This window comes from Neoarius graeffei, chromosome 4 (genome assembly GCF_027579695.1).
Source record: "Neoarius graeffei isolate fNeoGra1 chromosome 4, fNeoGra1.pri, whole genome shotgun sequence".
Lineage (NCBI taxonomy): Eukaryota > Metazoa > Chordata > Actinopteri > Siluriformes > Ariidae > Neoarius > Neoarius graeffei.
The window spans coordinates 12714026-12733585 of NC_083572.1; the positions used below are offsets into that span (position 1 = coordinate 12714026).

At 44.1% G+C, this 19560-nt stretch overlaps 1 protein-coding gene across 1 annotated transcript in view; it reads left to right on the forward strand.

Annotated features, from left to right (window-relative positions):
* The window catches only part of LOC132884296 (uncharacterized), a 37442-nt gene that overhangs the window by 6305 nt on the left and 11577 nt on the right, over window positions 1-19560 (forward strand). Inside the window, exons 5-9 of the mRNA XM_060918128.1 lie at window positions 6759-6848; window positions 7575-7712; window positions 9387-9476; window positions 10203-10340; window positions 16437-16574. Coding sequence (XP_060774111.1) covers window positions 6759-6848; window positions 7575-7712; window positions 9387-9476; window positions 10203-10340; window positions 16437-16574 — 594 coding nt within the window. The remainder of the gene's footprint in view (window positions 1-6758; window positions 6849-7574; window positions 7713-9386; window positions 9477-10202; window positions 10341-16436; window positions 16575-19560) is intronic.

Consider the following 19560-nt stretch of genomic DNA (forward strand, 5'->3'; position numbering starts at 1 on the left):
TGCCTTGGTCTGTCAGGATTTCCTTCGGAATCCTGACCCGGGAGAGAATACGGAAGAGTGCTTCCACAATACGGCGTGCTGAGATATTGTGGAGAGGCGCTGCTTCCAGATATCATGCTGCATAGTCCACCAGAACTAAAATAAAGCGATATCCTTGTGCTGACCAATCTAATGGCCCAATGAGATCCATAAGAATTCTCTCGAAGGGGGTCTCGATTAGAGGGAGAGGGTGCAGAGGTGCTTTTGGAGTGGCCGCGGGATTTACTAATTGGCATTCGCGGCACACTGCACACCACTGACAAATGTCCCCACGAATCTCTGGCCAATAGAACTGGGCCATTATTCAGGCTAGTGTTTTATTCTGCCCTAAGTGTCCGGCCATGGGATTAAAGTGAGCTGCATGGAACACGAGTTCCCTACGGCTCTTAGGGATTAACAACTGGGTTATTTGTTCACCAGTTTGAGTGTCCTGTGTCACTCGATACGGTCTATCTTTAAAAATCGCAAAGTACGGGAAGACGGGTGCCGCATTTGGCTGGAGAGTTTGACCATCGAGTACTCTCACTTGGTCAAACACATGCCACAGAGTCTCATATCGTGACTGCTCTCAAGGGAAATCCCAGAGGGAATCCCTGAGAGTGGGAGGAGGGGCGAGCTGCTCTTCACATGACCCTGATGCAGTGATGACATGGATGGCTCTGTGACAGCTCCTCCAGTCAATGCCACACCAGGATCCCCCTGTGACATTTTATTGCAGGACCCACTCCCTACTACGTGTTCCATTAAGGTTCAAAACCCCGGCCAATCAGAGACGAGGATTAACTGCCACCTTCATTCTATGCTTTTGGTCCTGGAATAGAATATGGACAGACATTAGAGGATAATTGTGAACATCCCCATGCACACACAACACCTTCACCGCTTGTGCTCTCCCCAATGCCTCACCTTTCACCAGGCTTTGGTGAATTGAGGTCTGATTACAACCGGAATCCACCAACACATGATATGTATCCCCTTGAACACTTATTGGCAAGTGATATGTTCCAGCCTGATCAGGGGCAGTCTCTGGTGTGTCGGGGATCCAGACCACAGCTCCCACCTCCATTGTGGAGCCCTGACTCTGGAGATGCTCCCGCTCCCCGCCACGCCAGCACACTGACCCAAGCTTTCCCTGTGCACCGGCGTTATGGGCGTCACTCACCTGAGGGGGAGGAGATACAGACACGGAAGATGGAGATGGGAGGACACCACGAGTATGACAGGCTGGCTAGGGAGGGGCTGGCCTCTGCCTCCATGGTGGGGGAACGGGTGGGGAAGGGAAAGAGAGAGAGAGAAGGGGGAAAGGAGAGAGAGAAAAGAAACGAGGAGAAGCGCCTCATCCGCCTGCCATCGGAACCTCCTCCAGATGGTCCTCCGCCAACTCGATGGCTCATTCTAGCAACGCCGGGTGATGACACTGGACCCATTCCACTGTTCTTTCCAGAAGTTGAGAGACGAACTGTTCCAGTGCCACCAGATCGATGAGCCTGTCAGCGTTGCAGTCTTCCACCCTCAGCCATGGCAGGCATCCCGGAGTTGCTGGCAGAATGCCAACAGCCAGCCAACCTCCTCCAATGTCAGCGTTCGGAAGCGCTGGTGATGTTGTTCCGGAGAGCGGCCTACACAGCGCAGGATGGCTTTCTTTAGGTTGGTGTACATGAGCCAGCTGTCAGCAGGGAGCTACTGCACTGTGAGCTGCGCCTCGCCAGTCAGGAGCGGGAGGAGGTGTGCCATGTGCTGCTCGAGCGACCACCCCCACGTTTCGGCCGCTTGCTCAAAGAGAGCAAGGAAAGCTTCCGGATCGTCATGCAGGCCCGTCTTCGTGAGGGTAACATGAGGAGGGTCCACTGTGTTGGCGATCGAAGCCCCTGCTGATGTGAGCAGATGCCGGAACGCCTGGCGATCTTCCTGCTGGGCCAGCATCAAGGCTTCAAAGCATTGCTCTTGCTCCTTCCGGAGGGCGGTCAGTGCTTGATGCTGGTTCTGCTGGGCAGTAGTGAGGGCATGGATGAGCTCCTTGAATGGGGAGGACTCCATGTGGGGTTTCCCTTCCATACTCCCGTGTTTCGGCACCACTGTAATATGTCTCTGATGTGGGTGGAGTACAGAAGCATGGCAGGCAGGAGCTAATGTTCACACACATTTCATTTGCCTTATTTTCCTGCTTTTAAGCTTTACTCACTTGCTGCTCACACAAAGTCTCACACGCAACACACACGTGTTCTGGTTGGGAGAGCTCCCCTCTCTCTGCTCTCTCCCGCCTTTTCTATCCTCTCTTACTACAACACAGACACACAACATTAATTAACCACAGCTGCATTGACTTTGCCACTCACCTTCCCTGGCCCTGCCCTCCATTCACAAACTGATGCTAGGCTACGCCCCTGTTGCCACAGTGCCATTTGGGGTGAGCCTCACTTTGATTTTTACGACAACAGCTGAATAGGTCTGTGAGAGATGTTGATTTTTGTAATGGCTCTGAAGAAAATCTGCTAGAAATCCCCTGAGTCTTGGGAACTAAAACTTATTATAGGACTTGTTCACATGCAACTCACACAATCATTGTATCATTATCTCAGTCTACAAGAGTCAGGAGCTCAGATTGCAGTTACTGACTTTGTATTACAGACGTGCAACTCTTGCAGTCTTCGTTTATAGTTATCTCGGTATTAAGGTCTGTCTTAAGTGGCCACTGACATTCCCTCAGTTTACCTGGGTATATTCACTGTCTTACTATGTGTACATTGAATGTCCTGAGCAGGAGCCCAGAGTGCAGTTGCTAAAATAGTGAATAATTTATTGATATAAGGTGTTTTGTGGTCAGTTTACTACACTGTAGTGTGTCATGTGGTAATGCATTATATGACCAAGCACAGTTTTAAGGGGTGGCAAAAAGTGGCAGTTGCCACTGTAAAAAAATGTCTTGCCACCCCAGTTGCCCCCCTATTTTAAAAAGAATTATTTATTAAAGCACATTTTTGAAATTCAATTATCTATCTACAGAGATGGGGCGGCACGGTGGTGTAGTGGTTAGCGCTGTCGCCTCACAGCAAGAAGGTCCTTGGTTCGAGCCCCGGGGCCGGCGAGGGCCTTTCTGTGTGGAGTTTGCATGTTCTCCCCGTGTCCGCGTGGGTTTCCTCCGGGTGCTCCGGTTTCCCCCACAGTCCAAAGACATGCAGGTTAGGTTAACTGGTGACTCTAAATTGACCGTAGGTGTGAATGTGAGTGTGAATGGTTGTCTGTGTCTATGTGTCAGCCCTGTGATGACCTGGCGACTTGTCCAGGGTGTACCCCGCCTTTCGCCCGTAGTCAGCTGGGATAGGCTCCAGCTTGCCTGCGACCCTGTAGAAGGATAAAGCGGCTAGAGATAATGAGATGAGATGAGATCTACAGAGATACTAAGCCCTCATCTCATCTCTACCTACCGTTATTTACCAGACCGTCCAGGATTTCGCGATGTTGCGATTTGCAACATCAATGCAAATTCAACCAATCCCCGTGAATTCAGGGCGGTGTTGCAATTATATCCAATCACCGCAACCTTCCCGCAAATTTGACCAATCGTTGGCGTCGTCTTGAGGTGACGTCGACAAAATACCTTCTGCCTTACTTCCGTGTCTTACAATTAATGTTTAATTTAGTCTTCAGGAGAGACTGCCTGCACACAGTACTAGTATTAATAGTTTTTTTTTTTCTTACATGAAAGCCGAGGCATTTATATTATATTTTAAGGTAACTTCATGTTGTGCTGTGAGGTTCGATGCACTTTAACTTTTGAACCAACAGGTGCATTTGGATAAGTAAAGCCTATTTTTCTGCATTTTTGTAGTCCTGGTAATCTTTTATATTGGGAAAATTGTTTATAGGACCATTTCTCAGTGTCTTTGTTCTTTTAATCAGTAGTTTTTCAGTAATAACTTAATATTTAACATATCACTCAATTTTAATCACAAAAAGAGAAAATCGCAACAATTTCTCGCAACTTTCACTTCCTCCAGCAATGTAATCGCAACAAAAACCTAAAAAACACAGCAACTTTCATCGCAATTTTTGAGAAAACGCCCCGCAACATCAGACATTTTAGCCCGCAACAATCACAAAAAAGGCCTGCAAAATCCTGGGGGGACTGATTTACATTATTTCACACCCCACCCCACCCCTGGAATTTTGAAATGGTTTCACCCAGAGAGAGACGTTCTGTTAGCATTACTAGCAGGTCAGCCTAGCTCGCGTTTTCGCCTGTGTGCTATTCAGTTTAGTGATGTACTTAATTTGTTTCTTTTAGTTTTATGTAAATCGAGGATGAACACATCTGTATAAGTTTGAAGTCTTCAGTAAAGATCCACAATCTAAACCGTTTGCTATCTGTCTATTTTTTTGACACATCGCTAAGGCAGAATAGTTCCATTCATTGCTTGGGAATATACTTTCAGAAAAGATGGTTTAGATGTTTGAATCCGTTTTCCTTGATGGTACAATAGCTCAATACATATTTGACAAGATGACTTGATTGTGAGTCTTTCTTGAGCGTAAGTAAAAATGATTTCTACGATTTGCATAAACTGCTGCATCGACAACCTATGCCCCAGGGGTGCAGATAGGATTTTTGAACTGGGGGGGACTGAGCTATCAGCAAATGATTCCATTTTGTGTATGTATGTGTGCGTGTGTGTGTGTGTGTGTGTGTGTGTATATATATATATATATATATATATACACTACCGTTCAAAAGTTTGGGGTCACTTTGAAATGTCCTTATTTTTGAAAGAAAAGCACTGTTCTTTTCAATGAAGATCACTTTAAACTAATCAGAAATCCACTCTATACATTGCTAATGTGGTAAATGACTATTCTAGCTGCAAATGTCTGGTTTTTGGTGCAATATCTACATAGGTGTATAGAGGCCCATTTCCAGCAACTATCACTTCAGTGTTCTAATGGTACAATGTGTTTGCTCATTGCCTCAGAAGGCTAATGGATGATTAGAAAACCCTTGTACAATCATGTTAGCACAGCTGAAAACAGTTGAGCTCTTTAGAGAAGCTATAAAACTGACCTTCCTTTGAGCAGATTGAGTTTCTGGAGCATCACATTTGTGGGGTCGATTAAATGCTCAAAATGGCCAGAAAAATGTCTTGACTATATTTTCTATTCATTTTACAACTTATGGTGGTAAATAAAAGTGTGACTTTTCATGGAAAACACAAAATTGTCTGGGTGACCCCAAACTTTTGAACGTTAGTGTGTATACATGTTATTTCACCTCCCTCACTGCCATCACCAGGAACTACCTGCAGGCCAGGACAATGATAACATTTTAACATAGCCTATGGAAATCCAAAGTTTACACATTATCATCACGCACAGAAACTGCAAAACTAGTTTTAAAACCGCTAAGTTCCAACTGTTAAACATAGCGAGAGGCTGGGCTACGCATGTGTGTGTAAAGTGTAAACCAGTGCATCCTGATTTTCTAACTATGCCTGTGTGTTGCGTGAGCGGCAGTCAGTCAACAACTCTTCGCAAAGTTTCCTTATGAAACAATATGCTCGCTGAAATTATGGCAGGGAACGCCAGATTAAACATTAAAACTGCCTTCTGAGCACTGTATCTACAGGCTACCACCGAAAGAAGGAGGCTACCAGAGAGGCATCTCTACTCCGTACGATTTTACTTTCACTACGACATTACTTTGAACAGACTATCAAAAAATTGCAAGGTGATATGATAAAGTAAGGCACAGTTTACTTACAGTCTTTTTTTTTTTTTTTGAAAAAACAATGCAATCATTTTCTGCCTTTTGGCACCCTTCATCATGCCGTGTTGGGGTCCTGAACTAGGAGGAGCTGTCCCTGATATGCCTGTCAAACTTGTTGTGGGTAACCATAGCAACCAAGCTCGAGCTCGCAACCTATGCAGTCTGCGCAGTTGCAACTATGTATGTACTGCTGTGCACCTCAATAAACCGAATGGTAATTAGTCTTTTGATTTTTCCATGAGGTTTGCCTTATGCAAAGAAAGACAGCATAGACGTTTTTTTCCTCCCTATAAGTGGGGGGGACCGAACGAGGTGAATTTAAATCTGGGTGGGACGAATCCCACCCTCTATCTGCGCCCGTGCTATGCCCCCCTCCTGGAACCTATGCCCCTCCTTTGCCACCCTAAGGAAAAATCTCTGGAGCCGCCACTGTATATGACAATGAAACTTTCATAAATATTACCATATATCAGTTGTAATTATGTTCTATACATTTACCTGCAACTCTCACAATATCCTTTTCACTGGCAAATAAAATGGTTCTGAAAGTTCCTAGTTTTAAAATATATATTTGATGTGGTAATTATCTTTAAGAGACTGCATTTACAGCATGTCTCTGACAGCTCAAACTGTATCTCTGGGCATTTAAAAACTGCAGAGCTTAAGAACCGCCAAAGGCCCCCGGACCCCCGGCCTCACTGGGTTGATGCCCCCCCTTCCCATTTTCCTGGATCCACCCCTGTATAGGGCATGCTGTTATTGAAAAATAATCAATAATGGTGTGGTGTGAAGATTATTATTTTATTATTATTTTAATAACAGTCAAAATGGCCTGTTTCTCTTATACCACAGCAATTAATTATTTTTCATTTATTCAATGGCAAATCACCAATATTTTTTATCCATTTCTAGTTATGTTTAATGTTTTACCATTTCCTGTGTTTCACATTTGGTACCCAAGAGGAATCATGTAAAAGACATCATCAGATCCCTGTCAAGTCAAACGTCGGTCGAATCCAGTGCTCCGTGGACACAACATACTACACATAGCGTGAGTAGAGTGATATAACTAATGGCTATTTCTGCAGGTCTATCAGTTCTACCTGCTATATTGCAGTGGATCCCAAGTCCACTCCTAGAGAACACGCTATAGGATTAATTATGAATGATTAATTACTAATTAAGCTATCTGATTTCCATAAACATTTTTTTAAATCTGAATAAAAGCTTCCAGTTATGACGGGAGGATTTTCTGTGGTAATTGTTGCTGTTCCTAACAGAGAATATTTATATATTTCTTAGTTATCACAAAATGTGCTGTAATGTCGTGAAATGACACTTACATGTATAGATCAGATAAACTCGCAAAACATGAAATGTGTGCGCGCATGTGCAACAATGGCGCAAGCAATTGGGCAGGGGACACAGATTAGGTAACCACAAGGGTTAACCACAAAGCAATAACAGCAGTGGGAACCTGCATTTTATTTTTGCCCCCAAATTCACAAAGTTCACCTTGACTTGCTGGAGTCACTAGAGTGTAGCTCTTCTCTGCATACTTGATACACTGCTTCGCTCTCATAAATAGCACAACAACACCTCACGCTCTGTTATTAAGCACATTCATCTTGCTAACGTTGTTCCATGTGCTTTACACATGTTTTCATGTTTCATGAGAACAATTAACAATACTGTTTAAAGCTATTTCAAAAGCAATTATATTTGGCTTGTCTTGCTGTTGGAATGAAAAGTCTAAAACTTTGTGCCTATGAATCAGGATGATATCTCACAAATACGCACATCTTCAATCAAGAAGGGTGGCGAATCAGGTGGGCAAGCTCTACCTAGCATGGTACATCCCAGCTCTGTGCCTGCATCTGACCAAGACAGTGGTGGAGAGACAATCAATGTACAGGTAACAAAGAATTGCATTATTTTCTTGCATAGATGTATATATTTTCATTTACACATATTTGTAAAGTGCCACAAAAGATGATGTAAGAACTACAAACCCTAATGATAGCTTACATGCTGTCATAGCTGGTGTGGATTTGGGGGGGATGCACCCAGTGGGCCCCCTGTTCAAAAAAAAAAAATAGTATTGCAGATACTGACAGCACTTTAATAAAATATATTATATTTTAAGGTAACTTCATGTTGTACTGTGAGATTCTATGCACTTTAACTTTTGAACCAACAGGTGCATTTGGATAAGTAAAGCCTATTTTTCTGCATTTTTGTAGCCCTGGTAATCTTTTATATTGGTAAAATTGTTTATAGGACCATTTCTCAGTGTCTTTATTTTTTTAATCAATAGTTTTTCAGTAATAACTTAATATTTAACATATCACAATTTTAATCACAAAAAGAGAAAATCGCAACAATTTCTCGCAACTTTCACTTCCTCCTGCAATGTAATCGCAACAAAAACCTAAAAACCACAGCAACTTTCATCACAGTTTTTTTGAAAACCCCCCGCAACATCAGACATTTTAGCCCGCAACAATCACAAAAAAGGCCTGCAAAATCCTGGGGGGACTGATTTACATTATTTCACACCCCACCCCACCCCTGGAATTTTGAAATGGTTTCACCCAGAGAAAGACGTTCTGTTAGCATTACTAGCAGGTCAGCATAGCTCACGTTTTCGCCTGTGTGCTATTCAGTTTAGTGATATACTTAATTTGTTTCTTTTAGTTTTATGTAAATCGAGGATGAACACATCTGTATAAGTTTGAAGTCTTCAGTAAAGATCCACAATCTAAACCGTTTGCTATCTGTCTATTTTTTGACACATCGCTAAGGCAGAATAGTTCCATTCATTGCTTGGGAATATACTTTCAGAAAAGATGGTTTAGATGTTTGAATCCATTTTCCTTGATGGTACAATAGCTCAATACATATTTGACAAGATGACTTGATTGTGAGTCTTTCTTGAGTGTAAGTAAAAATTATTTCTACGATTTGCATAAACTGCTGCATCGACAACCTATGTCCCCCTCCTGGAACCTATGCCCCTCCTTTGCCACCCTAAGGAAAAATCTCTGGAGCCGCCACTGTATATGACAATGAAACTTTCATAAATATTACCATATATCAGTTGTAATTATGTTCTATACATTTACCTGCAACTCTCACAATATCCTTTTCACTGGCAAATAAAATGGTTCTGAAAGTTCCTAGTTTTAAAATATATATTTGATGTGGTAATTATCTTTAAGAGATTGCATTTACAGCATGTCTCTGACAGCTCAAACTGTATCTCTGGGCATTTAAAAACTGCAGAGCTTAAGAACTGCCAGAGGCCCCCGGACCCCCAGCCTTACTGGGTTGATGCCCCCCCCTTCCCATTTTCCTGGATCCACCCCTGTATAGGGCATGCTGTTATTGGAAAATAATCAATAATGGTGTGGTGTGAAGATTATTATTTTATTATTATTTTAATAACAGTCAAAATGGCCTGTTTCTCTTATACCACAGCAATTAATTATTTTTCATTTATTCAATGGCAAATCACCAATATTTTTTATCCATTTCTAGTTATGTTTAATGTTTTACCATTTCCTGTGTTTCATATTTGGTACCCAAGAGGAATCATGTAAAAGACATCATCAGATCCCTGTCAAGTCAAACGTCGGTCGAATCCAGTGCTCCGTGGACACAACATACTACACATAGCGTGAGTAGAGTGATATAACTAATGGCTATTTCTGCAGGTCTATCAGTTTTACCTGCTATATTGCAGTGGATCCCAAGCCCACTCCTAGAGAACACGCTATAGGATTAATTACGAATGATTAATTACTAATTAAGCTATCTGATTTCCATAAACATTTTTTTAAATCTGAATAAAAGCTTCCAGTTATGACGAGAGGATTTTCTGTGGTAATTGTTGCTGTTCCTAACAGAGAATATTTATATATTTCTTAGTTGTCACAAAATGTGCTGTAATGTCGTGAAATGACACTTACACGTACAGATCAGATAAACTCGCAAAACATGAAATGTGTGTGTGCATGTGCAACAATGGCGCAAGCAATTGGGCAGGGGACACAGATTAGGTAACCACAAGGGTTAACCACAAAGCAATAACAGCAGTGGGAACCTGCATTTTATTTTTGCCCCCAAATTCACAAAGTTCACCTTGACTTGCTGGAGTCACTAGAGTGTAGCTCTTCTCTGCATACTTGATACACTGCTTCGCTCTCATAAATAGCGCAACAACACCTCACGCTCTGTTATTAAGCACACTCACCTTGCTAACGTTGTTCCATGTGCTTTACACATGTTTTCATGTTTCATGAGAACAATTAACAATACTGTTTAAAGCTATTTCAAAAGCAATTATATTTGGCTTGTCTTGCTGTTGGAATGAAAAGTCTAAAACTTTGTGCCCATGAATCAGGATGAGATCTCACGAATAGGCACATCTTCAATCAAGAAGGGTGGCAAATCAGGTGGGCAAGCTCTACCTAGCATGGTACATCCCAGCTCTGTGCCTGCATCTGACCAAGACAGTGGTGGAGAGACAATCAATGTACAGGTAACAAAGAATTGCATTATTTTCTTGCATAGATGTATATATTTTCATTTACACATATTTGTAAAGTGCCACAAAAGATGATGTAAGAACTATAAACACTAATGATAGCTTACATGCTGTCATAGCTGGTGTGGATTTGGGGGGGACACACCCAGTGGGCCCCCTGTTCAAAAAAAAAAATTAGTATTGCAGATACTGAGATATGCCCACCGTTTTTTAATTAATTTATAAGGTTAAAAAAAAGCACAAAATAAATCACTATGTGGGATTGAGCTGAGGAGTTTATCCTATAAATTTATATTTAATAGTAGGTCCTAATTTAGTTTTTTGGCTCGTGACACAAATGCAGTGAAAAGCAAGCTGGATGATTCCTGTTGGATTTTAACAGGGCGTGGGAACTTTGTGCATTGACATAACCTCCTTTATTGCAAGACTGCACTGTAGACAACATGTAAAGCATGTGCGCCATCCTTTTATATTTATGGTATCGTTAGCACGCATGTTCACAAGCCAAAGTTACAAGATGCTGCAGCAGGCTTACTGCGTACACACACGTAGCCGGACAGCTGACACTTCTCGTATTCATTAATAGGGTATTCCTGTACTCATTATACCCTGTGTATGTACAGTACATTGTGCACGTGCCTGTAATATGTCCCTGATGTGGGTGGAGTACAGAAGCACGGCAGGTGGGAACTGATGTTCACACACACACACTTTATTTTCCTTATTTTCCTGCTTTTCAGCTTTACTCACTCGCTGCTCACACACAGTCACACACGCAACACACAAACACACACATGTTCTGGTCAAGAGAGCTCTCCTCTCTGCTCTCTCCCTCCTTTTCTATCCTGTCACTGCAACAACACAAACACACATTAATTAACCACAGCTGCATTGACTTTGCCACTCACCTTCCCTGGCCCTGCCCTCCATTCACAAACTGACGCTAGGCCATGCCCCTGCTGCCACATACCCCCACCGCCCGACTCAGGCCAGGGAGCCATCTAGCCTGAAGCAGACTCCTCCCAATGGGACAGGAAGTCCGCCACTACCATCTGCACCCCCGGTCTGTGGACCACCTCGAATTTAAATGGCTAGAGGGCTTGATACCAACAGATAATCTGCGCATTGGCATCTTTCATGTGGTGGAGCCACTGGAGGGGGTGCGTGGTCCAAACAGAGGGTGAAAGGGTGCCCCAGCAGGTAGTACCGGAGGGTGAGGACTGCCCACTTGATGGCCAAGCACTCTCTTTCTCGATGGTGCTGTACTTATTCTCATGTATTGAGAGCTTGCGGCTGATATACAGCACAGGGCGTTCCTCGCCTTCCACCTTCTGGGACAAAATGGCACCCAGCCCCCTGTCCGATGCGCCTGTCTGCAAAATAAAGGGGAGAGAGAAGTCAGGGGAGTGTAAGAGTGGCCCCCCACACAGTGCAGCTTTTACCCTGGTGAAAGCCTGTTGGCACTGCTCCGTCCACTGGACTGGCTCTGGGGCTCCCTTTTTAGTGAGATCAGCCAGCGGGCTGGTGACATCCAAATAATTAGGTATGAGCCTACGATAGTAGCCAGCCAGCCCCAGGAACTGTCTCACCCCCTTTTTGGTCTTAGGCCTTGGGCAGGCCGCAGTCGCTGCTGTCTTGTTGATTTGGGGACACCCCTGCCCATGACCCAAGTGGAACTAGAGCCCTGCACTCTCGCGGGAGTCCCGCGGGACCCAACGCAAAGCAGTGCGGCGTGGGACAAATTTTGAAAGCTCATTGCAGGCTCGGGCAGGAAGGGGAGTGCACAATGCGGCACAAGCGGGAGAGGTGATAAGCTGCAGTCCCGCTAACTAAAAACGTGTCTCATCTCATCTCATTATCTCTAGCCGCTTTATCCTTCTATAGGGTCGCAGGCAAGCTGGAGCCTATCCCAGCTGACTATGGGCAAAAGGCGGGGTACACCCTGGACAAGTCACCAGGTCATCACAGGGCTGACACATAGACACAGACAACCATTCACACTCACATTCACACCTACGGTCAATTTAGAGTCACCAGTTAACCTAACCTGCATGTCTTTGGACTGTGGGGGAAACCGGAGCACCCGGAGGAAACCCACGCGGACACGGGGAGAACATGCAAACTCCACACAGAAAGGCCCTCGCCGGCCCCGGGGCTCGAACCCAGGACCTTCTTGCTGTGAGGCGACAGCGCTAACCACTACACCACCGTGCCGCCCCTAAAAACGTGTTTAAAATAAAATTTATAAATTATTAATTTATGTCTATCATATATAATTTGTGCTGGATATTTTATTTGGCATTAATAAAAACATTTTAAGATGCCTAAATTTGCGGATGTGGTCTAATCTCTCGTACATTTCCGATTCCTTTCCGCTCTTCCGTGTTTGAGACCTCTGATCATGGCAGAAGAGCAGAGCTACTCTAGTGAAGCTCACAGTGCTTCAGAAGTCAGTGCTGCTTTAAAAAGAGGTACATTTACCGTTAAAAAGTCAAGAATATTAGTCCTAAGTATTAAAAAGTATTAAAGTATTAAAAAGTATTAACTAGTATTAAAAAGGACTGTGTATCGCACAGATTTTTTAATTTAAAGCTAGAAATAGACAGTGTATAATCTGAGGAGCTGGTTGTGGTTGCGCAGCACTTCATATGAGAGGAGAATGAAATCGTGGTTGGAATCATAACGCCACAGACTCGGAAATGGGAGTGCGAGTGCGCAAAGCGAGAGCTGTCAATCAAAGCGAGAGCTGTCAATCAAAGCGAGAGCTGTCAATCATGAGCGCATGCAGCGCTCAACTTGGAATGTGTCAGCAGAATGTCAGAGTCTAAACAATAAACTTACAATAAATGAAGGATCAGTCAGTGGAGAGCTCAGCTAAGCTCAGCATGTTTAATTCCCCAAGCCAATGACAAGAACTTTCGTGAGAAATAATGCGAACGCCTGCATCATGCGGGATTTGCGGGCGGGAGCGGGACAAAACATGGCAGGCGCGGGCGGGAGCTGGAATGAAAATCATAATTCTTTGCGGGAGTGGGTGGGAGCGGGACTGCACAATGCGGGAGCGGGCAGGAGCGGGACTGAAAATTTTGTCCCGCGCAGACCTCTAAGTGGAACCCCAGATACCGTACTTCCACCCACCTAATTGCACACTTTTTCGGGTTAGCTGTGAGACCCGCCCGCCTCAGCGACTCTAGAATGGCCCTAAGGTGTTCTATATGCCGCAGCCAGTCACTGCTGTATATGACGTCATCTAAGTAGGCTGCCCCATAGGTGGCGTGGGGGCAGAGGATCTTGTCCATGAGCCGTTGGAACGTAGCGGGAGCCCCAGATAACCCAAAAGGAAGCGTGACAAATTGGTGTAACCCAAATGGTGTGGAAAAGGCCGTTTTATGTCGGGATAGAGGAGTCAAGAGGATCTGCCAATATCCCTTCGTCAAATCCAGTGTCGAATAAAAGCGAGCCTCACCTAACCGATCGATCAACACATCAATGAGAGGCATTGGGTACGCATCGAATTTAGACACCGCGTTGACTTTTCTATAGTCCACACAGAACTGGACTGACCCATCGGCCTCAGGAACAGTCAAAAACAACTGCACAATAACTATGAGTTCCACTATAAGCAATAGTGAACCACTGTGGACATTAGTCTGTCTTTGGTAACAGGTTAATTTAAAATACATTTACACCGATAAACCATAACATTATGCCTACTGACAGGTGAAGTGAATAACACTGATTATCTCATTACACTGGCACCTGTCAAGGGGTGGGATATATTAGGCAGCAAGAGAACAGTCAGTTCTTGAAGTTGATGTGTTGGAAGCAGGAAAAATGGGCAAGCGTAAGGATCTGAGTGACTTTGACAAGGGCCAAATTGTGATGGCTAGATGACTGGGTCTGAGCATCTCCAAAATGGCACATCTTGTGGGGTGTTTCCCGTATGCAGTGATTAGTACCTACCAAAAGTGGTCCAAGGAAGGACAACCGGTGAACTGGTGAGAGGGTCATGGGTGTCAAAGGCTCACTGATTCACATAGGGCATGAAGGCTAGCCCATATGCTCCAATCCCACAGAAGAGCTACTGTAGCACAAACCACTGGGCTGCTCCAGTCACTGTGTGACTCCTTGATTAGGCCTATGTCAAGCATGGCCTTGAGTTAATTCCGAAACACCTTTTTTTGTGTTCGGGCAAGCTATAAGGGCGGCTGTGCACCACCACCTCCGGGGGCGTTTCAATGTGGTGTTCTATGAGGTGGGTGTGGCTGGGAAGGGGCGAGAATATGCCAGAAAATTCCTCCTGCAATTTAGCCATCTCTGTGAGTTGGGCTGGTGAGAGGTGGTCTCCACAAGGGTTCAGATTGTGGTTTTGCTTGTTTTTACCTCCAGCCCCAGCTCTGCCTTCTCCAGAACTACCGACACCAATGCCACAGGGACCCCCTCATTCCAACGTTTTAATAGGTTGAGGTGGTATATTTGTAGAGCCCCAGCCCTATCTATTTGCCAAGCCTCATAGTCAGTGTCACCAACTCGCCATGTGACGTCAAAGGGCCCTTGCCACTTGGCAACTAATTTGGAACTCGATGTGGGCAATAACATGAGTACTTTGTCTCCCGGAGTGAAAACTCTAAGGCACGTGTCCCTGTTGTACAGCCGGACTTGACGTTCTCATGCCTGCCACAAATTCTCCTGGGTTAAGTGTGTGAGGGTGTGGAGCTTTGCACACAGGTGAAGAACATACTGAATTTCATTCTTACTAGGTGAAGGTCCCTCCTCCCAATTTTCCCACAGCATGTCCTAGATGCTGCGCAGCTTTCATCCATATAATATTTCAAACGGGGAAAATCTCATGGAGGCTTGCGGGACCTCTCACACTGCAAATAGCAGGGGCTCAAGCCATCTGTCCCAATTATGTACATCTTCACTTAAGATCTCATCTCATTATCTCTAGCCGCTTTAAATTAAATTTTTAAGTGTTTGATTAAACGTCTCTACTAAACCATCCATTTGTGGGTGATAAACGCTGGTGCAGATAGATTTAACTCCTGACAACTCGTACAGTTTGCACAGTGTGCATGACATAAACAAAGTGCCTTGGTCTGTCAGGATTTCCTTTGAAATCCTGACCCAGGAGAGAATACGGAAGAGTGCTTCCACAATATGGCGTGCTGAGATATTGTGGAGAGGCGCTGCTTCCAGATATCATGCTGCATAGTCCATCAGAACTAAAATAAAGCGATATCCTTGTGCTGACCAATCTAATGGCCCAACAAGATCCATAAGAATTCTCTCGAAGGGGGTCTCCATTAGAGGGAGAGGGCGCAGAGGCCTCTCCCTCTAACGTTTTCTGTGGTAATTGTTGCTGTTCTGAACAAAGAATGAATATATCTCATCTCATCTCATTATCTCTAGCCGCTTTATCCTGTCCTACAGGGTCGCAGTAATTTATATATTTCTTAGGCCCTGCAATGACCTGCGACTTGTCCAAGGTGTACTCTGCCTCTTGCCGATAGTCAGCTGGGATAGGCTCCAGCTTGCGTGTGACCCTGCACAGGATAAGCGGCTACAGATAATGGATGGATGGATATTTCTTAGTTGTCACAAAATGTGCTGTAATGTCGTGAAATGATACTTATACATACACGTACAGATCAGGTAAACTCACAAAACATGAAATATGTGTGTGCATGCGCAACACTGGTGCAAGCAATTGGGCAGGGGACACAGATTAGGTAACCACAAGGATTAACCACAAAGCAATCAAAGCAGTGGGAACCTGCGTTTTATTTTTGCCCCCAAATTCACAAAGTTCACCTTGACCCGCTGGAGTCACTAGAGTTTAATTGCTTTATAACAACACCTTTCTGCACACTTGATACACTGCTTCGCTCTCATAAATAGCACAACAACACCTCACGCTCTGTTATTAAGCACACTCACTTTGCTAATGTTGTTCCATATGCTTTACGCATGTTTTCATGTTTCATGAGAACAATTAACAATACTATTTAAAGCTATTTCAAAAGCAGTTATATTTAGCTTGTCTTACCATTGTTATTAAAAGTCTAAAACTTTGGGTCCATGAATCAGGATGAGAACCCACTACCAAGCACATCTTCAATCAAGAAGGTTGTCAAATTAGGTGGGCAAGCTCTACCTGGCATGGTACATCCCAGCTCTGTGCCTGAACCTGGCCAAGACAGTGGAGGAGAGACGATCAATGCACAGGTAACAACGAATTGCATTATTTTATATATATATTTTTTTTCATTTACATGTATTTGTAAAGTGCCATAAAAGATGGTGTAAGAACTATAAACCCTAATGATATCTTACATGCTGTCATAGCTGGCACGGATTTGGGGGGAACGCACCTAGCGGGCCCCCTGGTCAAAGAAAAATATAGTTTGAGTATTGCAGATACTGAAACATGCCCACTGTTTTTTAATTAATTAATAAGGTTAAAAAAAAATAAATAAATCATTATCAGAGGAAAATGGCCTGATTGGTTCGAGCTGTCCGGAAGAATATAGTAACTCATATAATCACTCTTTACAACTGTGGTGAGCAAAAAAGCATCTCAGCATGCAACAGCTGAAGACCACATTGGGTTCCACTCCTGCAGCCAAGAACAGGAATTTTAGAATCAAGAACAAGTTTCTATTAAAGTGACCGGTGAGTGAATATTAACATTGTGCTTAACTAAATTACGTAATAGGAAATCCTGGGGAATCCGACTTCTCAACCAATCAGGATATACAAGACACAGGAGTTTCCTTACTACAGTGAGACTGGAATAGCGGTCTGCCATGATAATGGTGATAATGGCAGTCTGTTGAAAGATTCCATATTTTCTGAACCGATATAACGGTTTGCAGTGGTGAAAGGATTAATATAATTGTTCAAACATGCATTCTTCAGATATAGAACATTTCCAGATTAGTTGTATACATGAAAAAGTAATTGCTCAAGTAGTTATTTTTTTCATCAGATGACTATTTACTCTTATTGAGGGATGGCACGGTGGTGTACTGTCACCTCACAGCAAGAAGGCTCTGTATTTGAGCCCAGAGGCCAACGTGGGCCTTTCTGTGTGGAGTTTGCATGTTCTCCCCGTGGCTGCATGGGTTTCCTCCGGGTGCTCCGGTTTCCTCCCACAGTCCAAAGACCTCATCTCATCTCATCTCATTATCTCTAGCCGCTTTATCCTTCTACAGGGTCGCAGGCAAGCTGGAGCCTATCCCAGCTGACTACGGGCAAAAGGCAGGGTATACCCTGGACAAGTCGCCAGGTCATCACAGGGCTGACACATAGACACAGACAACCATTCACACTCACATTCACACCTACGGTCAATTTAGAGTCACCAGTTAACCTAATCTGCATGTCTTTGGACTGTGGGGGAAACCGGAGCACCCGGAGGAAACCCACGCGGACACGGGGAGAACATGCAAACTCCACACAGAAAGGCCCTCGCCGGCCCCGGGGCTCGAACCCAGGACCTTCTTGCTGTGGGGCGACAGCGCTAACCACTACACCACCGTGCCGCCCCCAGTCCAAAGACCTGCAGTTAGAAACTAGCTACTCTAAATTACCCATAGATGTGAATGTGCATGTGAATGGTTGTTTCCCAAGCCCAGAAATGGGAGGGTTGTGGCAGGAAGGACATCCGGCATAAAACTATGCTCCAATTAGTATAACGTGGCTCAGTAGGGTCCACGTGGACCCCGACCTGGCAGTCGTGCTGGACAAGGAGGAAGAAGACGACTCATTTACTCTTATTGGATTAAATTTTTCATAACTACTTTTACTTTTTCATAACTACTTTTCTAGTGCTTTTACTTAAGTCAGTAAGTTCTCTACTCTTGCTCCCAATGATACATCAGAAGAAAGGCATGCCCTTGTGTTCATTGTTAAATCAAGAGCTTATTTGCATAAGGTCTTGTATGAATGGTCTTACTGGCTCAGTTCAACACATTATTTCATCCTAAACACTCCTGAGGTTTCCTCGTTTCTGATGAAACAAATAGATTCCCTAATATGTAAAATTAGCTTTATTTTAATACTGGGTTAGCATTAGATCTTTGTTTTCTTTTCCAAAAAAAAATGTAGGTTTTTATCTTGGAACTGAAATCCAAGCACCTGCTTAGACAGACCCTTATAAAAACCTCATACTATCCATCCATTATCTGTTGCTACTTATCCTGTACAGGGTCACAGGCAAGCTGGAGCCTATTCCAGCTGACTATGGGTGAGAGGCGGGGTACACCCTGGACAAGTTGCAGGTCATCACAGGGCTGACACACAGAGACAAACAACCATTCACACTCATATTCACACCTATGGTCAATTTAGAGCCACCAATTAGCCTAACCTGCATGTCTTTGGACTGTGGGGGAAACTGGAGCACCTGGAGGAAACCCAAACAGACACAGGGAGAACATGCAAACTCCACACAGGAAGGCCCTCGCCGGCCACGGGGCTCAAACCCAGGACCTTCTTGCTGTGAGGCAACAGTCCTAACTACTACACTACCTTACTGCCAGCTCATACTATACCGGTATGTAACCAAATTAGGGCCTTGGATAGATTTTGGCTTTTACAGCATTAAAGTCCAACTACGCCACCCTGGGAATTTCACCCAGGGAATAGTCACTTGAATGATTAAAAAAACTTGTTATAATTGAACCTGACTCATAAAATAAAGCCGGGGGTTCCCACACAGGTAAGTTCACAAAAGAACAGGGATGTGGTTCACTTAGTTCACAACAAAATTGAGTTTAATTTCACCTCCAAGAAAAGTAAATAATGTTAAGATTAAGAATACAAAACTAAAAGGAGGGAAAACAGCATTTTGGTTAACAGTGATGTAAAAGCTATACCAAACCCAGAAAATAAAGGTAAATATGGAGGTGTCACATTATGAGGCAGATAAATAAATAAACAAATACACAGCAGGGGTGGCACGGTGGTGTAGTGGTTAGCGCTGTCGCCTCACAGCAAGAAGGTCCGGGTTCGAGCCCCGTGGCCGGCGAGGGCCTTTCTGTGTGGAGTCTGCATGTTCTTCCCGTGTCCGCGTGGGTTTCCCCCACAGTCCAAAGACATGCAGGTTAGGTTAACTGGTGACTCTAAATTGACCGTAGGTGTGAGTGTGAATGGTTGTCTGTGTCTATGTGTCAGCCCTGTGATGACCTGGTGACTTGTCCAGGGTGTA